Below are 25,862 nucleotides of genomic sequence, written 5' to 3' on the forward strand. Positions count from 1 at the left end.
AGGTTACAACGTGCTCACATCATGACACAACACCCAAGACTTTTCATGTTTATCTCTGACGACAGTTCCTGTTATTTGGCGTCTGATGATTAACCTCATTTCCGCTCTTGGATTCTAATAGAGTATCTCAAGATGGCGTCGAGTGGAGGAGATGGAGAACCTGAGTGGACCGCAGCCGTACGGCCACTTTTATCAGCGTCCTACACGGCTTTCGAAACGAAAGAGCTACCTCAGCTTATAGGATCCATCATAAACAGGTCAGACGAGGGCTTGTTTGTTGAGTTGCCCCGTGCAGGGGTGAAATAAACTGTCGAGTGACTCCGCATTATCTGTGATGCTATGGCAGCACCGAGGCTGTGTCTTAAAACCTAGTCAGCTGACTACCTTGACAGCATTTCTGGGCATCATGAGAGGGTTTGGGCCGTTTCCAATGTGCACATAATGGCCTAAAATGCTGTCTGAAATGCTTTCCAAAGCCAAAACTGATTTTGAACGTGCATATGATGCCTTAAAATGCGTTCTACGTAGTCAACTGTTTGGATGACACAGCTGGAGTGTTACTGTTCATTTACAGTAACGTTAACTAGCAGAGAACGTTACATCGGATTCTGCTTCATCATCAGGCCGGGATCCATTCTTTTACGTTCATATAACTGGCCCGAATGATATTTTAACAAAGTCGATTGCTTATAATGAACCCTAAATCCACTGCCATCTAACCCTAAATAAAGTGATTTTATATTCGTGTCGGTCGTGAATTAATTGTCACCGAATGAGCTTGTTAGCCTCAATCGACTAACCCCTAACAACGCTAGTTAGTTAGCCTGCTAGCCACTGTCAAGAGCTACTCATAAGCGTCCCTTTAAAACGTCAACCGATTAAATCTTCATCTGTCAGTCAGTGGAAACCACATTAGTCCCATTTACTCAAAGCTTTAATTTTAGTCGGTTCAATTTAATGTGTATGTGGGTGTGCCTGCTAACTAGCCAGCTATGACTTAGCAGGTGATGCTAGTTTTGCTGATGGTTCGCTAATTGTGAATTAGCCTTCTTTGGTCAATAAATAAACGTCGAAATTCTGTGTTTTAGTTTGTTATAGGTTTAGTTGTCCATTTCAAAGGATTATTTGTTTCGGTGTAAATGTGTACTGTCATGAAAGTTTCGTTTTTACAGAAAGAGTATTAGGTGGGGCCGTGTGCGCAAATAAACATTACCGTGTGTGTAATTTAATGCTTTATACACTGATCTGACTACGAACCAAACAACTGTCAAAGTATTAAAATAATCAGCAAACACACTGTTGAATTTGATTAAAAAAAGTTAACTGTTGTATTTTTTCTTTTGTTGATGTTCATGAAGTGCAACTTATCTAGTCAAAAGTGAAAGTAAGTTAATACGATTGAGCTATCAACCTATACTGGACTAAACCTGTTTATGTTAGTAGTTTAATAAAGATTGAGTCTAAATTTTGTTTTTAAATTCAGACTGCAATAATTTGTTTTACTGTCCCATATGTCTGTGTTCATCTGTCTGGTTTCAGAATCATTAATGATCCTTATGTATATTGTTTGCTGAGATGAGTGTTTTGGTTCAAAAATAAAAGTCTATTCCCAATGTAATTCTCTAAATGTTTATAATTTTTTTTTTTTTTAAGCTTTAAGGTCTATGCACACAGCATACCCCCTCAAATTGTTTACTAAAACCATTAAAAAATAAATTTTGATATCCTGCCTTGGCAACTAAATTAAATTAAATAAGTTAAAGGTGTTGTACTAAAATTACAAAAACTGTAATAAAAATAAATTAAAGCATATTAGAATTATATACAAAATAACTAACAAAAATGACAAGCACAAAACAACATTACTAAAACAAAACTACAATGACAAAAAATATTAAAAAGCTAATTATTAAATACAATAATATAAATAATAGGGCTGGGTATTGACACAAATTTCACAATTCGATTCGATTTCGATTCACAAGCTTGCAATTCGATTCGATTACGATTCGATTCAATATTGATTATTTTGGATATCAGGTACAATACATGGCAAATTCTCTCAAGGAAAACAAATCTCTTAACCAATGCTGTAAACTATGGGAGTCAGTTATATCATTAAAATTGTTTCATTAGCCTACTATAGCCTAATATTAAAGGCAAAGATTTACTGATTTGTATACAAACAATTACACTTTTATTTATTTTTCTAATAATAAAGTTATATGAAATATAAATATTTAAATCGTGGCTGTCATAAAAACTTGCCAGATTTATTCAAACATGCATTAAATATTGAAAAACATAAAATAATTATAAAATAACATAAAATGCATATGTAATATGGTGCATATATTTAGCAAAATGCTCCTCTCTAGAGTTAATTTTTCTAGCTGACTAACGAGTTCATGGTCACTGGATATGGTTTTTCTGAGGTAAATGTGACGTTACATGACGTTGTTTACAAGATGTTTCACTGACGTCTTTCCACGGTTGAAACACTGATTGAGCGATTCCATGTGAAAATAAGGATTTCGATAAGTTATACTCTATCTTTTAACACACTTTCAGATGCTCATGCATGTTTATATTTGCGCTGTAACTGGTAATATTAAGGCGGAAGAGAAGATTATGTGTGCTCCGCGCTGCTGCTTCTCTTGAGCTACGCCAGAGCGATCTCTCGCCACAGCGCCAAAACGGTATTTTTGTTTTTGAATTTCGTAAGACAATGAATGTAATTTGAAATCTGCGACTTTGTTTCATATCAATAATAACAAAGCACAAAGATTATTGCGTTTATTGGATGGGATGAGCGCTACAATGTTCCATTCATTCATCAACTGAAAACAGGATGACTAATCGATTCTTGGGATTTAAGAATCGATATCGGTTCGTAAAAATGAGAATCGATTAAAATCGAGAAATCGAAATTTTTTACCCAGCTCTAATAAATAATACTAAAATAACTGAGCAATTATTAAGAGATTTTAGGAATCACATGCACCTTAACTTTTTTTGATGATGTTTGATATAGCCTAGTGTTTGTTGTTGTTTTACACAAATGAGGAACTTTGATATTGCTTTCATGCAAGCATTCAGTCTCTCAGATAAGGTTGTGCATTCCTACTCCAAAGAAATGTTTGAGCTTTGGAATTATTTGTTTTTCCCCCTTTATTGCTAACTAGGCTAGTTAGTGTTACATGCTTACAATAGGACAGTTTCATAATATTGCTGGATGGAATCATTTAGTGAGTTCTTTAGTTAATTTAGCCCAGTCGGGCTGCATTCTGAAATGTTACACTGACTTTCATAATTCAGTCAATTCATACTGGATAATCCAGTCCCGCCCTGCATTTGATCTCATTACATACCTGGTGTCACTTAGAAATGTCGCTTTACAGAAGTAAAATGAGTTGCAAACTGCAATTTACATTGATTGTAACCGTTTTTCCTCTTCTTTTTATAGTGAATCTGAGATTCTTCATCATGACAAACAGTATGAGCCATTCTACTCCTCTTTTGTGGCACTATCTGCACATTACATCACCACTGTTTGTGGACAAAGTATGTCAAATTTCAATATTTTATTCTAAAACTATAATTTCCTTGATTTCTAGCTGAAGTACATCATATGTTTTAGCTGATTATAGACATACACAGATTTAACTGGCTATTCACAATATTCCCATTTAATAACAGTTCTTGTCACATTTTAGTCCCCAGAAATCAGTTGCTGTCAGTAGCTGCAGCATGTAAAGTATTGATTGAATTCTCATTGCTACGTCTGGAGAATCCTGATGAAGCATGTGCAGTCTCTCAGGTCAGACATGCACCTTTTGATCAGAACATGGTGTACATCCTGTCTGTTTGAATAAGCTTCGCATTTTCTCATAAATTAACTCCCTTTCTCTTTCCGCTCAATAGAAGCACCTGATCCTCTTAATAAAAGGCCTTTGTACTGGCTGTAGTCGATTGGATCGGACAGAGATCATCACCTTTACTGCGATGATGAAGTCGGCCAAACTTCCCCAAACTGTCAAGACCCTTTCTGATGGTAAGAGCTGTTTTAAATTGTTATAGCCCTGTGTTATCGGATAAATGAGTTCTTGTTAGGGTTCTTTCACACTGAGCACGTTTGCTGTGGTCCGAGTCCAAGAGCGATCATTCACGGTGCACCCAGGAGGCTGGTCAATTTTTTTTATTATTAATTTGGTGCTATTATGCGCAGCAGAGTGAACTACACTTGGGTTTACTGTATTTCATCGCATAAAGGCTACTTTCTGCTGCTTGCAAACGGACTCTGAGGAAAAAACTGACTGCGAGCCATTCATTTGCCAGTCTGATTCCACTATGCGCGATTACACTGCATGCTCACTGTCACTCATATTCAAGGTAAATCATCACCACTGTTATCCCTTACATGTGCTTTGTTGAACTAATGATTTCGTAATCGGCTAAAATGCATGCGCAGGTTACTTTACTTCCTGAACAAGTGCGCACCGAGTCTTTCACATTCAATCAAATCGTGCCACAATTCCAGTGCAAGCAAATTCAGACTACCTCCTACAGGTAGCATCGGGTCTGTATGACAGCTTTCACATTACCAATTTTTCATGCAAACAATTTTTCATGTACCCCGTTTCGAGCTAAACTGCACGTGTGAAAGCACCTTTAAGGCAAATGAAATGTCTTGCTTGGTGTAATGACCTGTTTTTTTTTATTTATTTTATTTAATCTCTGTGGTTTTAAATATAGGCTAGACCCAGTATTACGGGATAGGAATATGCAGCAGCAGTGTTTTGGTGTGTTAAATGATGCACCTCCTGTTTGTTATAATTTCAACACAGCTGTTCTGAAGTAAATAACTTCAGTTGGTGAAGATGTTTGCTTTGCCTTTTGCCTTAAAAAGGCTGATTAAAGGGACATGACATCTGGTGTTGTACTGATATGAGGGAAAACCTACAGAATTTATCTATACACAATTGTTCAAGTTTGGGGATTGGTAAGGTTTTTTTTTAACCCTGTTGAAAGAATTATTTTGTGCTGGAGTACATTTATTGTTATCAATGTTGAAAACGGTTGAAACTTTTTTTTCAGGATTCTTCTTTGATAAATAGGAAGTTTAAAAGAACTGCATTTCATTTGAAAAAAAAATATTTGTACAAGCATAAATGTCTTTACTACCACTTTTTTGATTTAAGTAATGGATCCTTGCTGAATAAAAGTAGCCTATTAATTTCTTCCCCCCAAAAAACATTTACTGACCTAAACTTTTGAACTGTAGTTTATATGGTAAAAACTGTGAAAAGGAGCTGAAAGAAAGTAGGATAGTCTTTTTGGTAAATGATCTGTTTTGGCAAAATATGAAATAAACATACACAAAGGGGCAGAGGTTCTGTAGGATTGTATGATTGAAGGTTTTTATGGAAGTTCTAATAGTGTGCAATTCTGCTGGGACATATTCCATGTGGACAGATTCCTGCAGTTCATTCATGTCTTGCAATGATGATGCAGGGCTGGTGGTACCCAGATGTGTAATAACTATATTTGTCCCCTAGGGATGTGCAATACATATCGTCTGTTTGTTTTAACATTGTGCCGCCGATTTGACATTATCGAGTATATCCCTCACACACAGAGAGTGGATGCAGATATGTGATGTAGTCTTGTAGATTAGACTAGTGTGGGTGCACATTTTCACTGTGTAATAGTTTATATTATTTAGTATTGTTAATATCACACAAAGAGTACAGTTTTCTCCAGATATCAGCATAACATATATGATATTGATTTTATACAAGTTTAATACACAAGAAGTTAATTTTAAGTGACTTATATTCTAGACCCCCTATTGCCTGTTTTATTTCCTTTTGCTCCAGAACCGCCAGAGGCAGTGCTAAAGCACTAGTGAAAAATCCCCCGCGCTCGACAGAGAATCGAATAACAAAGTTGTCACCTTGTGACTCATGGTGTATCTTCAGCTATAATACCCACATAACACGTCAAACCGATTTCTTTCTCATTCTGGCCTGATTGAATCAAAGTGACTATATTTTGTGCAGCTTGCTGCTGAAAAGTTCTTCAGGATGTATGGACTGACGCACTGATGAGGTATTGTCTCGTGCATGCAATTCTACAGCAAGCCTTGGCCGATTTCCTATTCTTTGGCACATATGCTTGTGGCCTTACACAGCTTTGGGCACTCTTGCACAAGAGTGGAGTGAATGGCACTTGGAGAGTGTCTCTCTCACTCTTCACTTTCAAACTGTTCACAGAGGAAAACATGTTTTGGTGTGCACAGACAACAAGGTGACCGTTTTTTATATCACCCATCAGGGTGGCGCAAGGTCACAGAGTGCGCTTCAGGTAGCTCACAACCTGCTTGTTTCGGCTCGGGTCAATCTGCTGTCCATCCAAGCAGTATATCTACCAGGCCGACTCAATGAGACCGTGGCCGCTCTGTCACATGGCAGGGCGTCGCAGGGAGATTGGACTCTACACACAGAAGTGGTGCTGATGATATGGAGGACGTATGGCGCAGCGGTAGATGTGTTGACGTCTCATTGCCCTCGTTGGCTTTCCCTGATGGACGAACCGGGGTCTCCGGCCAGACGTGACACTATTTGCTTTCCCCCCGTTACCACTGATTTGGAGGACTCTTTGCAGAGTGTGCAATTGCGGCCACCTTCTGCTGTTAGAGGATCCTTATTGGCCTGCGAGGTCATGGTTTCAGACTCTGTTTTCACTGATAATAGTACCATCTTGTCATCTGCCCAACAGACCAGACCTCCTGAGTCTGCTAGAAGGAAGAGTTTGGCACCCACATCCAGATGGGTTGAAACTGGGTGTGGCCATCGTGCCCACCAGAACTCTCTTGGAGTTTTGAATGCACGTGCGGCATCCATGTGAAATTTGAATGCTTATAAATGGAAGATGTTCTCTGACTGGTGTTCTAGCCGTGAGGTTAATCCATTACACTGCTCAGTTGGGTGCATTTTGGATTTTCTGCAACATCTTTTGGAACTTGGGCGTTCTACATCCACACTAAAGGAGTATGTGGCGGCTTTAGCAGCTCACGATCAGAGTTTAGTGACTCATAACTTGGGCCTGACTGGCTGATTGTTGCTTTCCTGTTGCAATTGTCTGTGTCCTCCACGGGGTGTGTGGAGTACAAAGTTGGACTTTGGTATGGTTCTCAATTCCTTGTCACCCCCCATTTTGGCCAATGTATGTCTGACTTTAATTGGCTGTCATTTAAGACTGCATTTCTCTTGGCCGTTACAACAGCGAAGCGCATTGAGTTCACTCACACATTATCGGTGTGTGCCCCCTGTTTGCGCTGGAGTGGTGGAATCCAGTGTTTCATTGTGGCCCAATCTGGCATTCTACCCATGATCTGGTCTTCACAGTTTATTAACCAGTCTAGCCTATTGTATCGGCTGCAGTGCCAGCAGAAGCTATGTCCAGGTTTTCGAAGGCTTACATTGAATAGACATCAGCCTGGCATAAGAATTATCGATTGTTTGTCTGTTTTAGTGATGCACGCAGAGGTGCTGCACTTTCTTAACAGAGGCTGACACACTGGGTGATGCAGGTAATTTCTCATGCGTAAGGGTCTGTTGGGCAGTCTACGCCCTCATCTATTCTCTGTCATTCTACACTTCTTTTGGCAACATCTGGCTCTGGCGGTCTTCCACTTTCACATAGAACCACAGTTACGTTCATCACTGTACCTTTCAATGTTCGACGCCAACTAAAATAATTAAAATCAAACCACTTTAATTGCGTCTCTGAGCAACACAAAGCAACACATTTCTTACTGAATGAATCTGCTTTTTGAGTGAATCGGTTGAATCAATGACAAAGATAGATTAAGATTAATGAATCTGTTAAAACTCAGATTTTCAACTCTGTTGAAAACATTTATTAACGGTGACTTCCACCTATTGGGGGTATTCATTTCAAATTGAAAGTATCTTTTCATTTTTTTTAAATCATTTCAAATATCAATATTCACCGTTTTACTTTTAAAACATTATTTATGCGTTTGTAACTGCAGGTTATTCATTTGTCACCTCTGAGCTACAGCCTGGGTAAAATGCAAATGCAGCTTCTGCATTTCCTTTCTATTGCAAAGATTAATTTTGTTGATACTTTTTTAATTTGATTGGTAACAGCCCTTATTATTATACAGTCTTATTATAATTGAATATGATTACATTTATGAAATTGACACAAAAGATCATGCATGCATATACTTAGGTAAAAAAAAAAAAAAAGGATTTATATAGGTATAAATGCCCATAAAAGATAAAAATCAATTAAAGCGTATTGGAAAAAACTATTTCTGTCACTGCTCTGACCTGACCACCACACAGAATATGAAGAATATCAAAAACTTTAAGAGTCAACTGTCCATGACAGTCCTAAACCTGCCAAAGTACCAGCACAATAAACACCGTAAAATATTGTTTAATTATCGCTTTCGATAAAATCCCCGAAACGTTTGAGATTATTATTTTTGTCAATATCGCACACATCCCTACAACTTGTCATCTGCTATACATGAAAATTTATGAAGCATAATTTACTTGTCTTTTTTCTTGCTCATTTGATTATTGTGGCTAATTATAAGCTCTCTTGTGAAGTTTACTTCATTTAGATCAAGTCAGAAGGGAGCTGTTCTGTTTAATAATTGTTTAATATTAAAAATTAGTAAGGCATTCCTTTAGCATGTTAATTTAGTACCATTTTTTTTAAGGAACATACTCCCTGACCTATATGTACATCCAATAAAATGTAATTTTCCTACAGCAAATTATGTTAATTTGGGGGCTTTTCTCAGGAAATATTTTTTTATATGATTGTATACAAATAATCTTATTTAACAATGCATTATGGAAGTAATTTTCAATAGTTTGACAGCCGTACAAATTAATGATTGTCTACTTTTTCCAAAAAATCCTCCTTGTCACAATTCAGTCCAAGCAAAGCATCGTCTCATCTGAGTGTACTAACCTTTTTTACTCATGTGAGTGCCGAAATGGTAGGAAGTAAGCTTGTTTTCTTTCTTCTGTCAGAGAGGATTTTAAGGTCATCTTTTTCCAGAATAGTCAACTCAAAGATGAGATTCTGTCTGTTGATATTCTGCAATCATCTTTTGGTGCTCTTGCTTTCCAGTGGAGGACCAGAAGGAGGTTCCTTCCCCTGTTAACCCCGAACTCAGACATAAAGAAGTCCAAATGAACTTTTTCAATCAGCTGACATCAGTGTTTAACCCTGACATTACCGTGCTGGCCTCTCCATCCGTTCACATGCAGGTCAGTGAATTAGATTCTTCTTTCAATTGAGTTCACAACAGCTATGTTTACATGGACTTCTTTTGTTTGTTTGATAAATCTGAACATATCGTTTACATGAACACTAAATAAAATGATTGGGTTTATGTGCGTGTTTATAATATCACAAGCTTGAAATCGGAATTGATCTTTTGTCATGCGCACACTGAGTTTCTGCTGTTGCCACTTATTTACTACCCTACTATTATTCTTTCCTATCTTTGTTATAAAAAGCAGACTTATTTATTTAAGGGAGACGATAAGCACATGAAGCATTGTGCCATGCTAATTATATTTATCAAGCAGTAAAAATGCCCCTTGCGCCGAAAACAAGGTGTCTGTGGATGAGAGTCTGAAGCAAGGACTAGTGGGACATTGTTGTCCTACACCACTTTACAGACAATGAGTGAAAGGAGAATTTTAGAATGACAAGACAGTCATTTATGACTCTATATTCGACAACAATAGCTCATTCCGTGCTTCATACCTCATTACACTAATTCTACATCATTGCACATGTGCAGAAAATTTCGGTTTCAGCACCACCGGCTTTTTTAAAACCAATATTTAAACCCCCCCTTACGATCTCAATGAAATCCATTACGATTTATGTGGTTACATGTGACTTTTTGTTTTGTATAATGACTTTGCTACTAGTTCGATTACGAACGGATTATTAGGGTCCATGTAAATGCAGCTAATGATGTGATCACTCCTGTTTTGTTATGAGCAAACAAAGGACAAAACTGTAATGACATGTGTTTTACAGGGTGAGAATGAGTGTGATGACCAGACAACAACAGATCAGGCATTGCAGGCCAAAATGAAGAATGCCTTCATCTCTCAAAATGTATCCAGTTTACAAGAATTAGGTGAGCTGAGCTTGTGAGCTCAAACCTTTCAACCCAAATACCATATGATCAAATCAGACCAAGTACCTTCTAGGCACAATATTCCCTATTTAGACCATACTCACAATGCCATTTTGATTAATATCAATAGTTATGTCGACATATTTTAGGAAGATTACAATTGCATTTTGAATTCAAGTAACAAAATCCTCGATTGCAATTTACCTTTGTCAAGAAACTTGCAAAATATTGGTAGTGGTATTATAGTGGAGCATTCCATGGACGAGAATCCTTGAACCACATTATTAGACTGTTTTCTAAGGATGCACGATGTATTAACCATTTAAAAACCATACAATAGCGTAGTGCCATTGTGAATTCACTAAGACTGTGATTCAATTAAATATATATATGCCCTGTGGGTTAAATATGTGCTTTAATTATTTACATGCGTGTAGGTCAGTGGTTCCCAAACTATTTGAAAGCATGGCATCCCTTTGTAGCATTTTTTCCCCCATGGCACCCCAAACCAATTAAACTAAACGTACATGTGTACATACATATGTTTAATCTTATTATTCTTATTATCCCATGCATTACAGGAGGTTCAGAGAAGTTGCTGCGTGTGTGCCTCAACCTTCCTTACTTCTTACGGTATATAAACCGCTTCCAGGATGCGGTATCCGCCAACTCTTTCTTCATCATGCCGGCCACTGTGGCAGATGCTACCGCTGTCCGAAATGGGTAAACCAAAGAGTCCCTCAGCTTACTGCTTTTTGTTGAACCTGTAGAGAGTGAATACACTGACTTCATCCCCATTTCAGTTTTCACTCCCTGGTGATTGATGTGACCATGGCCTTGGACACACTTTCCTTGCCTGTACTGGAGCCTTTGACCCCTGGGAGACTACTTGATGTGACTGTGTTAGCACTAAGCTGCCTCTATGCAGGTGGGTTCATTGAAAAACTCCTCTTCTACAGTTCAGATATACACAGAGAACTTCAGGTGTGTGTGTTTTTTTTCTCTCTCAGGTGTGAGTGTGGCGACCTGCATGGCCATACTGCAGGTGGGCAGTGGCTTGCAGCTTCGTGCAACCTCCACTGGCTCCAAGGAGGAAGACTACGAAAATGACGCTGCTACCATTGTGCAGAAATGCGTACGTGTCATTAGTGAAGGTGGCAGATGACTTTTAAAAGTTTTATTGTCTTCGGTACACTGCTGATCTTCTGTTTTTCCTTTTTTCAACAGCTGGAAATCTATGAGATGATTGGACAGGCCATCAGTAACTCTCGCAGAGCTGGAGGGGAGGTAGGTGAATTATTTGCCATACAGTATATAACATAAGCGAGAATGTCCCACATCTGAGATCTGGTTTCGTGTTTCAACAGCATTATCAGAACTTTCAACTCTTGGGTGCCTGGTGCCTGTTGAATAGCCTGTATTTGATTCTGAACCTAAGCCCCACGGCCCTGGCTGATAAAGGGAAGGAGAAAGATCCCCTGGCAGCGCTGCGGGTCCGAGACATCTCCACCCGAACCAAGGACGGAGCAGGATCTCCTAAACTAGGCCCGGGGAAAGGGTAAGTGTCTTTGTGTTCTGTGCTTCAAGTGATTGCCTAATGAATATGAGTTATAAAAGTTTCCTAAAACACTGGTACTCAGGTTTAATCTTTTTTTAAAGTTTAAGAGATTTTTTGACCTTGACAATTTTTCATGATGGTCTGCAGGATCCTCTTATCATTATGATATGTTCCTGATATCATTATATTTATAATATATTTATAAATTATAAAGCAGTTTTGTTAAAAAAGTTGGGAAACACTTTATTTTAGTGTCCTTGTTACATGTACTCACATGGTAATAACAGTAAATTATGCATAATTATATGCAACTAACCCTCAACCAAATCCTAACCCTATAGTAAGTACATGTAGTTGCTTAGTATTACTCAGTACTTAAATATTTAATTACACTAACAATGACACCTTAAAATAGTGTAACCAAAAGTTTTCTTTTTTCAAAGAAATAAATTATTTTGTCAAACTACTTTTTATTGTTTTCATTCTTTAAATGAGGCCCTTTTCTTCTTCGTTATGATATTAGGACAGCATCATCCTGACATTTTTTACTTTATGTCCCCACCACCACCACCCTTAAATAAAATTAAAACAAATGAATACAGAAATAAATTAAAAAAACAAGCTCATAATCGATTAAATGTATTACACTCATTTTATGTATGAATTGGATTTTTAGTGTGGGTTTGAATATTACAAAAAATGGCAAGTTGTTTTCTCCCATCAGGCACCAAGGTTTTGGGGTTCTGTCAGTCATCCTGGCCAATCACTCAATCAAGCTGCTCACATCACTGTTCCAGGACTTACAAGTGGAGGCTCTTCACAGAGTAAGGCCAAACACAATAGCTTCTTTTGAAATACCAGAGCATTTTTATATTGTAAATGTGAATGAAGCCGTTATCTGTCTTCAAGGGCTGGGCTAGTGACGGTCCTCCAGCAGAGCTGAACATCATGGCCCAGAGCACGTCTATCCAGAGAGTGCAGAGACTCATTGACTCGGTCCCTCTCACCAACCTGCTCTTCACGCTGCTCTCCACCTCCTATAAAAAGGTATGGGACTACAAGACTCGATCATGTTTGCTACGAGGAAGTGGTCTGTTGTGTTTGATGAATGTGGTGGCTCTTGTTGTGCTTGATTCAGGCATGTGTGCTGCAGCGACAGAGAAAGGGTTCGGTCAGCAGTGACGCCAGTGCATCCACTGACTCCAACACTTACTATGAAGATGACTTCAGCAGCACAGAAGAGGACAGCAGTCAAGGTAACGAACACTGCAGATTTCTTGTTATTTCAGCACTGCTTGTTAACACTTATTTAAAAAAAAAAAAAAAAAGGTGAGGAAAAGTGGGAGTGTAGAGGGTGGAAATAATGGAGACAACAAAAAATAAAAGATTTGCAACACACTCATTATACAGACAAATTAATATTTAAATGTGAGTTGTGGGCAAAGAGTATAGAAATAACAAGAGGCGGAACTCCGTTGCAGTTTTGGTAACAACCGCTAGATGGCGCTGCTGTCGCGCTGCCGCCATTTTGGACTGAACCAACGGTTTTACCATTAGCACAACTGTTCAGCATAATGTCTGGAAATAATTGGAAACAAAGAAAACAGTGTTCTGCCATCAACTGCAACAACTACCAGTGTACAACTAATCAACTAGCATTTCATAGATTCCCCAAAGATCCAGAGAGGTAAAGTAGAAAAGGTTTTTATTAACGTTAAAGTGAGCAGCGTACGTATGTCTCCATACGTAAATAGTGGCATGGATGTACAACAGTGAGTGCAGAGAAGTTGTGTGTGACAAGGAAATGTGCAAAAACACTCTTGTTTACATGGTGAAACTATTCAATAGAGCCAGAATCCATCATATATTACGGACCCAAAATCGACAACTCTCACAGCCCAAAAAGAAGAGCTACAGAAAAGTTTTAAAGCTAAGTCATCTGTACATTAACTCTCTCTTTCTGTATCGAATGTAACATGTTGTACAAGTTTTTATCAGTCAAGATTAATTAAATTATAATAAAACTAAAGACTAAAACATATAACGTTAGAACAGCTAATATACTTACCATTGCCATTCTATTTGTAGTAACGTAAATCTGTGCACTTTACTTGCACAATGTTTGATTTGTTGTGTGCAAGTTAATACAGGCAGAAATTATGTGATCTACTTACCGTCACCAATTTATTTACTTTTCATTTTGTGACGATCTTCTATTACTATTAAATATTCTCTCTTGACTAATGTGTTGTCCCTTTCACCTAACGTTACTCACTGTTCTTTATGTTTTGGCTTTTTCAATTAATTTGTTTATCATTTCATGAGGAACATGGGCTGTTGTTACTGGTGTTGTAAAATTGTGCTATGTATGAAAACGGGAGTTATCCCCAAAAGTTATTGGTAAATAGCCTATTTGACAGCGTCATGCTCTAAGACGAAATGGTTTAATTATAAACCGATCCATAAGCATTATTTTGTTGTACATCATTCAACACGCCGTTTTACTTTAGGCTATAGAGATATTAAAAACTAGAAACTACTATTTAGTTCCATTGACCGCTTTTGAATTGGAAGCGGTATCGTTCAATTCTATGACAGCTGTGTTGCGTTCAGTCCAAAATGGCGGAGTTGCTGCTCTGCGCATGGATGCGTTTGTTGCTATGGAACGTTCTATTTAGTTTCGCCTCTTGGTACTTCTATACTCTTTGTTGTGGGGGAAAAAAAACGATTTTGTGGCACCATCTTGTCATCAAAACTCCAGCTCTGACCGCATCATGGTGAAGTTGCAAACAACACTCTTGTGCTACTGTACTGATACACTTACACAGTGTGTCCGAACACGAAGCTGAACGAGCAACGCTGAACTGGTCTTATGTGATTTTTGAATTCTCACGAGTAATACAGCGCAGTGATTGGATTAAAAGAGTTTATTCTCAAGAATGATACAAAGAAACTGATGACAGGTACTCTACAGCCACTCTTACCACTCCGAATTAACGCATATACCTCACTTTTCATGACATTGATTCAACTTTGCTTGCTTTTTAAACAGGAAGAACGAAATAGCCAAGAAAAGCGAAAACAAATCCTCAATTTTCTCTTCATAATAAACATGAGTGCTATTGTTGTTTTTATTAATGTGCAACTGGTCGCACTGGTCTTAATGTGATATCTCTTAACATCTCAAAAAATGAGTTAGTGTTTCATAACCCTTTAACCTTGTAAATGAAGGCCACAGTGAGGTCAGATATTGTAGTTGATCTTGTATTAAGAAAGAACCTGACATTCATTTTATACAGAGTAGTTGCTTTTACCTGTAAATCTCCCCATTAAATTGATGTCTAGCTGGGTGATTCTCACAAAAAAATCTCCAGGTTATATTGCAAAATCCAAAGGAAACATTATTTTGCTGAAAATAAAGCATATTTTTGGACTTGTTTCGTGACAATTAAGCACATTTTGCATAGAAGAAAAATCACATTCTCAGTACTGGAACATTAATGAATGGAATAATAATGAAAATCATCCTGTCCACAAACGTCCATATTTTTATATTATTTGGTCATTTTATTTTTCCTTGTTGATGATTTTTAACTCCTAAATAAGGTTTCTTAAAACACTTTAGAATTAAAAAAATTTAATTACTGCAATTCTGATATATGGTTAACTTTAATACTTTTTTATTGCTGCTACAATTGAGAAGGGTTGATTTAAGTGCACTTATTTTTGATAACAGTAATGCCAAAACAAACAAAAAATAACAAATTATAACAAAAAAATGTGACAAATATTACAAATATATATTAGATTATAGACACAATTTTATATTTTATCCTGTTTTGCATTGAAATTATACATGTGCATTTTTTACCAGATTAAACAAAAATGATATGTAATAAAAATCTTTGCAAGATTTAATTTTATATTTTTTTATTAACTGCAGTTTCCTTGTTGACTTTTTTTTTTACCCCAATATTAGTAAGCTTTATAAATGCATTTTATAATTTAAAAACAATGCATTTCTGTATTGCTATTTTTTTTCTCTCTTTTTGCATTCCAATAGTCTTCAGTTGGGAAGGGAGGATTTAAATGTGCTTACTTATTATATCAATCATGTCAAAATACAAACTTAATTTCCTTGAAAACAGTTTTCATCTTCTTAATGCAAAATGTACTTTCGATGTTTTGCATTGAAACATGACCTGTGCTTTTCTTGACAGTTTTTGCGAGGTTCTCCCAGCTGTCTTATTTAATGATATTAGAATGAGTTATTTTCTATGCAGCTGAGTACAGGGTTTGCTTGTGGTTTACTGAGCTAGTGTCAGGGCTGAGGAATCTCAGGGACATTCTCAGGCAGTTCCTGAGCACTGCACGCTGTAGTAGAAGGACAGCAGTCAGTCCTCCCCAGAGCTCAGAGTCAGGTCAGTTTACTTCCTGCTCTGGAACACTGTGGCACGCTAAGCATGCTCTGTTAACTGTCCTGATCTGGCAGCCATCACAGCTAGTGACAGTGTTCATTATTTCAGCAGAGAGAAGACAGGAGAGGACAAGAGCAGCTTGTTTCTCAGGTCAGCAGATCTCTGTTTTAGGTCAGACTCGTAGTGTCTCATTATGCTTCTGTTTATTGTGCACAGTAAACCGTAAAAAGATCTTAAGTAGATTTATTTCCATGGCTAAATGGAAACAACATCACTGTTTGCATACAGTACAGTGACTTCTTGAATATGGTGCTGAATGTCACTCTTGGCGTGTTTTCAGATGATGATAGTGAGCCCATTCTGGGACTGTGGTTTGAGGAGACTATTTCTCCCAGTAAAGAGAAGGTGGCACCTCCACCTCCCCCTCCTCCCCCACCTCTGGAAACGTCCCCGAGACTCAAGAGCCCCAGCAAGCTGAACACGGCAGAGAACGGCAACATCCTGGCCAGTCGCAAGGACCCAGAGTTGGTAAGGCCACAATGTCAAGTGCAGATCTGATTTTGACTAACTTTGCTGCTGGAACTGAAATGTTGTTTTATGGATGTTTTGATATGTTGAAATCAAAATTGAAACGGTTTTCTTTATTTTACTATATTTTATTTGTTTTGTATTTTGAAGGCACTACAATTTTTTTAAATTCAATTTCTTACTTTAAATACATAAATAGTTTGTTGTAAAAATTATTCAAAAACACAGCTTCTGTGTGATGTTTCATCCATGCCACTAGGTTGTCATTTGTCAATAAATCCCAAATAACTGCCATATCGGTTTACATTACATTACACGATAAGTGAAATGGATTGCAAAAGCCATTTCATGCTGACTTGATGCGTTTCTTATTCTAGTTTTTGAGTTTGGCCTCAAGCATACTAAACTTCATCACCACCTCCATGCTGAAGTCCAGAAATAATTTCATTCGCAACTACCTGAGCGTGTCCCTCACGGAGCAGCACATGGCCACCCTCGCCAGCATCATCAAGGATGTCGACAAAGATGTCAAAGGTTTTTTAAGCCTCCGACTCTTATCTATGTCTTACATTTAGTTTTCCGTTTAGGCTTTTCCTAACATGCAACTTTTTTTCCATCCAGGTTCCTCTGATGACGAATTCGCCTCAGCCCTCTATCACTTCAATCACTCTTTGGTAACGTCAGACCTGCCCTCTCCATCCCTACAGGTAAATTATTAAAAAATATGCTTAAAAATACCTGAGCTGCATCTCAATATTACAGATAACAGGCATCTGATATCTTGTTTTGTATAACCTTTCTTCAGAACACTCTTCTGCAGCAGTTGGGTGTTGCCCCATTCTCTGAGGGTCCCTGGCCCATGTACATCCATCCTCAGTCTCTCTCAGTGCTTTCCAGGTTACTGCTGATCTGGCAGCATAAAGCCAGCCAGCAGGGGGAGCCTGATGTAACCGAGTGCATGAAGGTCTGGGAGAGGTAAGACATCACTCAATCTTTAAGAATTACTTTTCTTTTCTCAAATGTAGCTTTGGATTCTTCACAAGATATATTGTGTGTTAACATCAAACTCGTTGTATAACATATTCACAACTGGAATATATTTTCTGTAGGTTTGTGGGCACTCTAAAACAGCACACGCTACAGGGAACGGTGCCTGCTGACGAGGACCTAAACGTTGAACACCTCCAGCTGCTTTTGCTCATCTTCCACAACTTCTCTGAAAAGGGCCGCCGCAACGTCCTAACCCTCTGCATGCAGGCCATCGCTGAAATCGCGGCCCACGTTGATTCTCAGCTTCAGGCTGTACCCCTCAACCTGGCCCGCATCTTGCTTGTGTTCGACTACCTGCTGCACCAGTACTCAAAAGCTCCCATGTACTTGTTTGAGCAGGTAAGAATGTAGCTGTACTTTAACATGCCACTGTTTAGTAGATAGTTTGTAACAGTTTTTTTTTTTTTTTGCACACTCAGGTTCAGTACAATCTCCTGACACCGTTGGCATCTGGAGCCAGTTCTGGACAGGAGGGGGGAAAGAGAGGTGCCATCCCACTTTATTATGGTTTCAAAGAGGTGGAGGAGAACTGGGCCAAGCACTGCTCGGCAGGTAGGAGTAAGTCAGACCTCTTATATTTCTCTCCATTATTCCCTTGATAATCGCACTAAATAAGCAAAGCTTTCAACTGTTGTTTGTTGAGTACTGCTTTGTGTACGAGCTGTTTTGATTGTTATTGATGTCTGTTGTTGCTCTCATTTAGATTCCACAGTGCAGCCAAAATTCTACTGCGTTCTGTCCCCTGAAGCCTCCGAGGATGACAGGAGTCGACTTGACGGCAAGGTGAGGCCACACATCACAAGTCTATAGAAGTATTAGAGCCATGGGAGTGTCTGTGCACCTAGTTAAAGAAAATTGTTTTGGTCATTACTAAACTTTTTGTTGGAAAGATTGCATGAACTTTTCAGTGTCTTAAGTCCCCGATATACTCCACAACCATTAGGGGTAAAAAGAAGTTCAAAACATGTGACCAGCGATATACTGTTAAGCAGGGAACACACTACACTACTGTCAGGCCGATTATTCATGTAATTTAGTCCTCACGACTGATCATGCACAAATGCATTCTGTTACTGTTGCGCTCAATCTGTGTTTACAGTTGGTGTTTAAAGTTGTTTTAGTGTGCGGTGTCTGAAGATTCTAGTCTTCGAATTTAAGAACAGCAGATGCCCTGTTCATGATAACTGATAAAAAAGGAAAAGTGTTTGTTTCATTTCAAGCTAATTTTTCTGAAAAAGGATTGCATTAAAAAATACAACATTAAGTTAAGTTCGAGGCAAAAGAAACATTTCAGCTAAATGTCTTTCTCACATTAAATTAAATTGCACATCAAATATTTGTAATGGTTTTATTTATTATATTTGTGTTATAATTTTAACTTAACAATAATAATACTTAATATAAATTAATATGGTTCTATAAACATGTTATAGGCCAGGCTTTAATGCAGCCGTTTTATATGATATGTATTTGGTGTCCTGCTCCGTCTCTATTTACCATGGGGCTCTTTTCCTTAAAAGTTTGAAGACCCATGTTTATATATAAATGTTCATTTTAAGCTAATGTGCATGTTATTTGTCAACTGTTACAGGTCTTCCAAGTGCTGTTCAATGGTGCGGTGAAGTATGACGATTTATACTCCTCGTTGATCTCCCTGTTGGCTGCAGGCTCCCGCTTTGACACAGCGAGACGGCAGGACAATAAGCCCATCACCCCAGTAGTGAGTTAGACACATTCTGTAATTTTCACAATCACCTTGTTTGAGTTGGTTGACCTCTAAATGTCGCTTTCAATCTCTGTTACAGGAAGCATGTTCCTTGCAGTACTACTTCCTAGTGCTGTGGAAGATCTTGGGAGTGCTGCCACCCTCAAAGGCCTATGTTGAGCAGCTTAAGAGTGGCAACAGTGACCCCAGCGAGAGTGATATCTTACACACACTGAGGTGGTCATCAAGGTTGCGAGTCAGCACTTTCGTCAACTGGATCCAGGTCGGTTTTGTAACCGTAACATTAAAAAATACAGGACACCTTGATCATTTGGTCAAGATTTTCTTAAAGTCCACCTAAGCTTCAGATTTATCTCTGTTAACTCTCTTTTATCAGGAAAACCTAGTGAAACAAGGAATGAAAGCTGACCACGCCACATCTTTGATCGTAGTGGCCTCAGCCAAATGCAGTGCAGTGAAATATGATGTGGATCTTGCAGAGGAATACATCGCCAGACAGGTACACTCTCAGAGTACAATACAATGCAGTACAATACAATATACTTTATTGTCCCCTTAGGGAAATTTGTCTTGGGCTCAGTGTATGCTGCATTTCCAGAATAAAGAATAAATAAATGAATAGCTAAGAACTTATAATAAATTCTAAATCAATCACAGGATAAATCAATCACATGTATCTCACCTAAACATTACATACATTGGAGCAAAACATGTAGAACATGTAGACGGTCATCATATTGCACATCTAACAAGAGCACTGTTATCGCACAAATAACGGTCGCTTAAACCGTAGGAACAGCAATAAAATAACAATAACCACCAATAAATAAGAATTATAATATAAAGCAATAAATAATGTTAAGTAATCAGTGCTAACCAGAAAAAAAATCATAGCCCTTTGTCCTTGCCATTCAAAAGTCCAATGGAGACAGGCACAAAAGAGTTTTTAAACCTGTTCAGTCAACATTTGGGCAGTCTATACCTTTTTCCTCAAGGCAGAAGCACATATTCCGGATGAAGGACGTGAGAAGGGTCAGCCAGTATCCCTACTGCTCACCTGTACACAGACTGCTCATATAATGTTTGGAGTGATGTATGGTCTTTCCACTCAATTTTCATGATAGTCTTGATAATGTTGGAAAGTCTTCTTTTTTATTTTTTACAGAGAGGTTACCATATCAGGCTTAGATCCCATACCTGATTAAACTCTCCAGAACAGCCTGATAAAACACTGTCATGATTTTTTGTTGACACCATACAATCTTGAGTCTCCTCAGAAAGTACAGTCTTTGTTGGAGTCATTAATGGCTGATATAAATCTCCTTGTCTCTTAATAAATTACCTCATTAAATATCTCCTCCATAGATTTCGTCATTTTGCTGCGTGGACCCCAACAGCATCCTACCTCTTCACCAAGTACCCTCTCTACAAACCATCTACACATTGGATGCTGTGATTTCCAAAGTGCAAGTGTCTTTAGATGAGCATTTCTCCAAAGTAGCTGCTGATACAGACCCCCACAAATCCTCTGAGATCACCAAAAACCTGCTGCCTGCCACACTGCAGCTCATTGACGTCTATACAGCCTTCACCAGGTTCGGATTACATCACATACATTGATGTTTATTACAGATTTTAAAAGATTGTTCACCTAAAAAGGAACATTTTTCCATTTATTCTATCCAGTATAAAAGTTATTGTTCATATGACTGCAAAAAGGGCTTACACTTGATAGCTTTGTGTGAGGAATAGATTGAAATTTAAGTGGTTGTTGTTTACTCTCAATCTTTGCCGTTATTAATCGAGTTAAACCCAAAAAAACATATTGTTTCGTTTCTTGAACAAATTGTGTAATCCCTATTGTGTATTTGTTCAACCGTTAATTGAAAAGAACTGGCTCAACAGTTCTGTCCTGTTACAGTAGTTTTTGAGTTAACGGCTTTCTTAGGGTACTGTGAATATCAGCAAATAATGTCTTATATTTCAGTATGTTCCTTAAATGGCTTCAGAAGACTTTTAATGTAGTGCACATCATTTTAATACCTTTGTGGCACTTTTTATCCTCTTTGGAGCTTGAACTTGAGATCTTTGGAAAATAGCTGTATGAAGGTTCTTTAAAGTTTCTCCTTGTGTGTCCTAAGGTTGTTTTTGGGTGAACTATCCCTTTAAAGTCCTCAAATAAACTTAATGAAACCAATTTGCTGAATGGAACTGTCCTTAAGCCCTTCTTGATTGGTTTGCTGGTCATATGTTTGCTCAGGTCATACCTGCTGATGAGCCTGCCAGAGGAAGGAGAAAACAAACCCACTGAAGCTAAACTGCAGGGTTATTCTGCTGTGTTGTCCATCGGATCCACACGCTGCAAAGCCAACTTGCTTGGTAAGAATTCTAGATATCAAGATGTTATTGACACAATGGTTTTTATTAGTGGTGGGCCGTTATCGGCGTTAACGTGCCTCGTTAACGTGAGAATCTTATCGGGCGATAAAAAAAATATCGCCGTTAATCTATTCTCAAAGTTGGGTTGGGATCATAAAATAGCTTTTTCGAATATCGTTATATTTTCGCGCAAATTGCGCAGCAGGGTATTTTCCTGTCAGGGACACAAGGTGTATACTTTTACATGTTACGTTGGGCGATCGTTACTCTCGTTACTTTACATGTTGTTAAATGAGTTTATTCCAAGCGCGCTGTATTTTATGGGCATGAGCGATGTTCAATTTACAAATGAATCACTCTTTTGGGTTGATTCTGTTCAAAGACTTCATCAAACAATTTGGCAGATCTGTCTAAATCGGTTCGCGAATCAGTTCTGTTCAGTTCCTCACTTACTGAATCGTCTGAAGCGCGTTCAATCACACTCGACACGGAGTCGTAACAGGAAGATTTAAGAACATCAAGAGCTACAGTTTAGTGTAGTGAAAGCAAATCTCCAAATGCATCATATTTTTTGCCAGCGATGAAGATCTTTATTAGTTGAACACCTTCGTAAGCTGTCTGTGAATGAATGATTCCACACCACAGGACGATACTTTCATTTCATTCAGGTAATACATTTTACAACCAAACAGATTATTACGCCACGATAGCACTACTAAAAAGTATGACATTATCCGCTGGACATATACATTAATTTATAGGCTACAAAATAAGTAAGCTACCATTGTGTACAGTTTATGAAATGAACACCTGCCATCCCGCGGTAATGTGTGTGTATTGCGCAGGGGCATAGTCACACGAATAGATTACATTGCTTGAAACTAATGCGTTTAAAAAGGAGGAGGCTTCACATAAAAAGGAGGAGGTCCACACAAAATCATTATGACATATGACATTATTTTTTGATCTAACGAGCATCTGATTTGGCGATGCAAAAACGGACTGTAGCTACATCGTGCTTATTGTTTTTTTCTTCTTCCAATTAACCTAAATTACTATGTTTAAAAAAAAACGACGAAAACATGTTACTTGTTCAATTAATAAACAGTTTGTTTGATGACAAATCGCTAAAGATGAAATTGGCCTCCCTTTCTGTCATTGTAATTGTGCGTTTTATTTATTTATTTTATTTTATAATTTTCTTTGAACGATATTCGACTTTTGCTCCTCTATTGTCGAATGGCATTTTTGGCAGAAATTCACATCCCTACGCGAGGCAAACTATTCTCAAAGACTTACTTTTAGTTATTATTTGGGTAGCACACATATTCTGAATGCCTTCGGCAGAATTCAAATGAGCCATTTTAATCTAGATTAATCTAGATTAATCTCACTAGAATCTTGGAATTAATCTAGATTAAAAAAATTAATCTATGCCCACCTCTAGTTTTTATGTATATTGGCATATCTAATCCATTTTTTTGGTTAGTGCAGGGTACATACAGTTGTTTTTACTTTATTTATGTCTGCTGTTTTTGCTCTTTCAGGTCAAACTGTGATGCAGAATCTGCCATCAGCCGTTCAGACACTTTGTGAAACATGGAACAACATTCACACTAATGAATTCCCTAACATTGGCTCATGGGTATGCATGCTTTTACGTCAGCTCTTACAGTAAACGTACTCTCTTAGTTCTTTACACTGATCGGTTTCTTTGTCCACAGCGGAACGCCTTCGCCAATGACACCATCCCGTCGGAAAGTTACATTGGCGCGATTCAAGCAGCCCACCTGGGGACCCTCAGCAACCAATCGTTGCCCTTAGCCTCCTCTCTCAAACACATTCTGCTCTCGTTAGTGCGCCTTACTGGGGACCTCATTGTGTAAGTCTTGAGCGACAGTTGAAACAGATGCATGGTATAACAGATTGATAGATGCCATTTTTTGTGTTTGCCTATAGCACAGAGGAGCTGAACAGTCCACAGGTGATCCGCACGCTGCTGCCCCTACTGCTGGAGAGCAGCACAGAGAGCGTTGCGGAGATCTGCAGCACCTCACTGGAGAGGATCCTGGGCCCCGCCGAATCTGATGCTTTCCTGGCTCTCGTCTACGAGCGTCTCATCACAGGCTGCTACAACATCATCGCCAATCACTCTGATCCCAACAGGTGAGACCCCAGATGACCATATGTTTTTTAAACAGACTCCTTAACTTTGGGAGTGATTACTGTCTGTAATCAAGTTCTTTGAAGAAACTGTTATCACTTCCAAGATAGTTAAGGTGTTTAGTAATAACAAGCCATGGCTCTCAAAGGATCTTAAAATGTGTATGAATGAGAAAAGGGCTGCATTTTTGAGAGGAGATGCTGTCTTAGTAAAGGAGAAAGAGAAGGATTTCAAGCGTAAAGTTTTTTTAAGAATAGAATAAGGTTGAGCAAAGATTTTGTATGGGCTATTCAAAACAAGCATGGGAGGGATTAAATACAATAATGGGTAGGGAAGGAAAAAAACAAAGTGTAAACGTGGAAGATTGTGGCAAATTTGTTAATGATTTAAACATTTTCTATGATACGATGTGAGAGACCCAAAAATAGGCTGCAATATTACCTTTGATCAGATTGGTTGCTATGAACATATACAGCTTTCTGAAGAAGTAGCCATGTGTCTCTCTAAAATCAGACCAAACAAAGCCCCTGGGCCTGATGGCCTTCAAGGAAGGATGCTAAAGGCATGCTCTCAACAGCTTAACCCTCTGGGGTCCTATGTGTTTTTGGGGTCCTGGAGCATTCTGACATGCTCTAACATTTGTGCTTTTTTCAGTTATTTATAAACATGTTAATGGCAAAGGTGTAAATTCACTCTATATAGCACAAACAGGGCTACCATAATATGTTAGCAAGATGTATGTACATGTTTGTATTTTTGGGAGAATATTGTTTATGCATGGTTATTGAAAAAACTAAAACTTAAAGTCTCTGAAATAAGGCCACAAAACACATACTAAATATGTGTCCACAAGACCTTTGACTAATGGATGTTCTCGCCTAGGATTTTTGCTTCAAAATGATCTGAAAATCATCCTTCCAAATCATTCACATAAAACAATACATTGATTTAAATTTAGTAAAACACTTTTTGTTTGGAAAGGCAATATGCGAAATGGGCGTGACTCATGTATAATGGTCTGATTCACACCTGTGAAGACAAAAGACCTGCTTAATGAGCCTGCATAATGAGCTGTTCACAGGTGTGTCACTGAGCCACAAGAAAGAATACAAGGACACAAGAAAAGAAATGTGTATATATACTACAAAATTGGTTCACAGTTGGAAACATCTATAAAAAAATAGTATTTTTCCACTTGTATTTTTGCTTGCAAATTGTATAATATCCAAGGTGAACATTTCTAGTAATTGTGTAGTTAATTCTCATACTGTATTTTCAGAAAGTTTTGGATATGTATCCTCTCCCCAAATTTGTCACTAATAAAACACAATACAAATAATTTGAAGAGAAGGCTTATATTGACATTTTAAGATTTTGTTTACATCTACCTTGTAAATATATTATTTGCTATTTTATTAAAAAGGTTACAATTACAGCAACAATTAAAATAACAATATTTCAAGTGTAATATTTCTTTGTAAAAACTAAAGTATACATTTTATCATACATATTTCAAAGTTAAGGATTCATTAGTTTGAATAAAGCCTACATTGGAACAAACACTATAATAGCATCCTAGTTGATGACTTTATTTTTGACAAAACAAACATAGCCTAATATATTTAACATTTGAGCAGAAATTGGTGAACAAAAGCTTATTCAATGTGGCAGTAGTCTATAGTTTAGACTACAGTAAACGGTTAATAATCTATCCAAAACTAGTCAACGAAATGTTGTCTTTCATATTTCTTCTGTAACATATGCATATCGTTTGTTGTTTTTATGATAGCCTATATTAGGGCCTATAAATATTAATATGCAGTTTAATA

At 37.9% G+C, this 25,862-nt stretch overlaps 1 protein-coding gene across 27 annotated transcripts in view; it reads left to right on the forward strand.

The window, feature by feature from the left end:
- Positions 1-112: 112 nt before the first annotated feature.
- The window catches only part of ubr4 (ubiquitin protein ligase E3 component n-recognin 4), a 66,325-nt gene continuing 40,575 nt past the window's right edge, over positions 113-25,862 (forward strand). For 14 of the 27 annotated variants that reach the window (XM_077214511.1, XM_077214515.1, XM_077214519.1 and 11 more), the window contains exons 1-30: positions 113-257; positions 3,467-3,564; positions 3,717-3,820; positions 3,925-4,054; positions 9,181-9,320; positions 10,108-10,210; positions 10,792-10,933; positions 11,014-11,138; positions 11,221-11,345; positions 11,438-11,497; positions 11,578-11,768; positions 12,493-12,592; positions 12,660-12,815; positions 12,907-13,024; positions 16,295-16,336; positions 16,527-16,714; positions 17,092-17,248; positions 17,336-17,421; positions 17,520-17,689; positions 17,824-18,103; positions 18,184-18,322; positions 18,468-18,547; positions 19,356-19,484; positions 19,570-19,752; positions 19,867-19,989; positions 20,856-21,085; positions 21,751-21,869; positions 23,417-23,514; positions 23,594-23,751; positions 23,829-24,035. In XM_077214511.1, the coding sequence (XP_077070626.1) occupies positions 133-257; positions 3,467-3,564; positions 3,717-3,820; positions 3,925-4,054; positions 9,181-9,320; positions 10,108-10,210; positions 10,792-10,933; positions 11,014-11,138; positions 11,221-11,345; positions 11,438-11,497; positions 11,578-11,768; positions 12,493-12,592; positions 12,660-12,815; positions 12,907-13,024; positions 16,295-16,336; positions 16,527-16,714; positions 17,092-17,248; positions 17,336-17,421; positions 17,520-17,689; positions 17,824-18,103; positions 18,184-18,322; positions 18,468-18,547; positions 19,356-19,484; positions 19,570-19,752; positions 19,867-19,989; positions 20,856-21,085; positions 21,751-21,869; positions 23,417-23,514; positions 23,594-23,751; positions 23,829-24,035 (4,106 nt within the window). In that variant the 5' untranslated portion in view covers positions 113-132. The remainder of the gene's footprint in view (positions 258-3,466; positions 3,565-3,716; positions 3,821-3,924; positions 4,055-9,180; positions 9,321-10,107; positions 10,211-10,791; positions 10,934-11,013; positions 11,139-11,220; positions 11,346-11,437; positions 11,498-11,577; positions 11,769-12,492; positions 12,593-12,659; positions 12,816-12,906; positions 13,025-16,294; positions 16,337-16,526; positions 16,715-17,091; positions 17,249-17,335; positions 17,422-17,519; positions 17,690-17,823; positions 18,104-18,183; positions 18,323-18,467; positions 18,548-19,355; positions 19,485-19,569; positions 19,753-19,866; positions 19,990-20,855; positions 21,086-21,750; positions 21,870-23,416; positions 23,515-23,593; positions 23,752-23,828; positions 24,036-25,862) is intronic. The other 13 variants (XM_077214530.1, XM_077214535.1, XM_077214537.1 and 10 more) reach the window with 9 other exon arrangements.

The sequence above is a fragment of the Siphateles boraxobius genome, unplaced genomic scaffold (assembly GCF_051911475.1).
Source record: "Siphateles boraxobius isolate OS27281-9 unplaced genomic scaffold, OSU_SipBor_1 68, whole genome shotgun sequence".
Taxonomy (NCBI): Eukaryota; Metazoa; Chordata; class Actinopteri; order Cypriniformes; family Leuciscidae; genus Siphateles; species Siphateles boraxobius.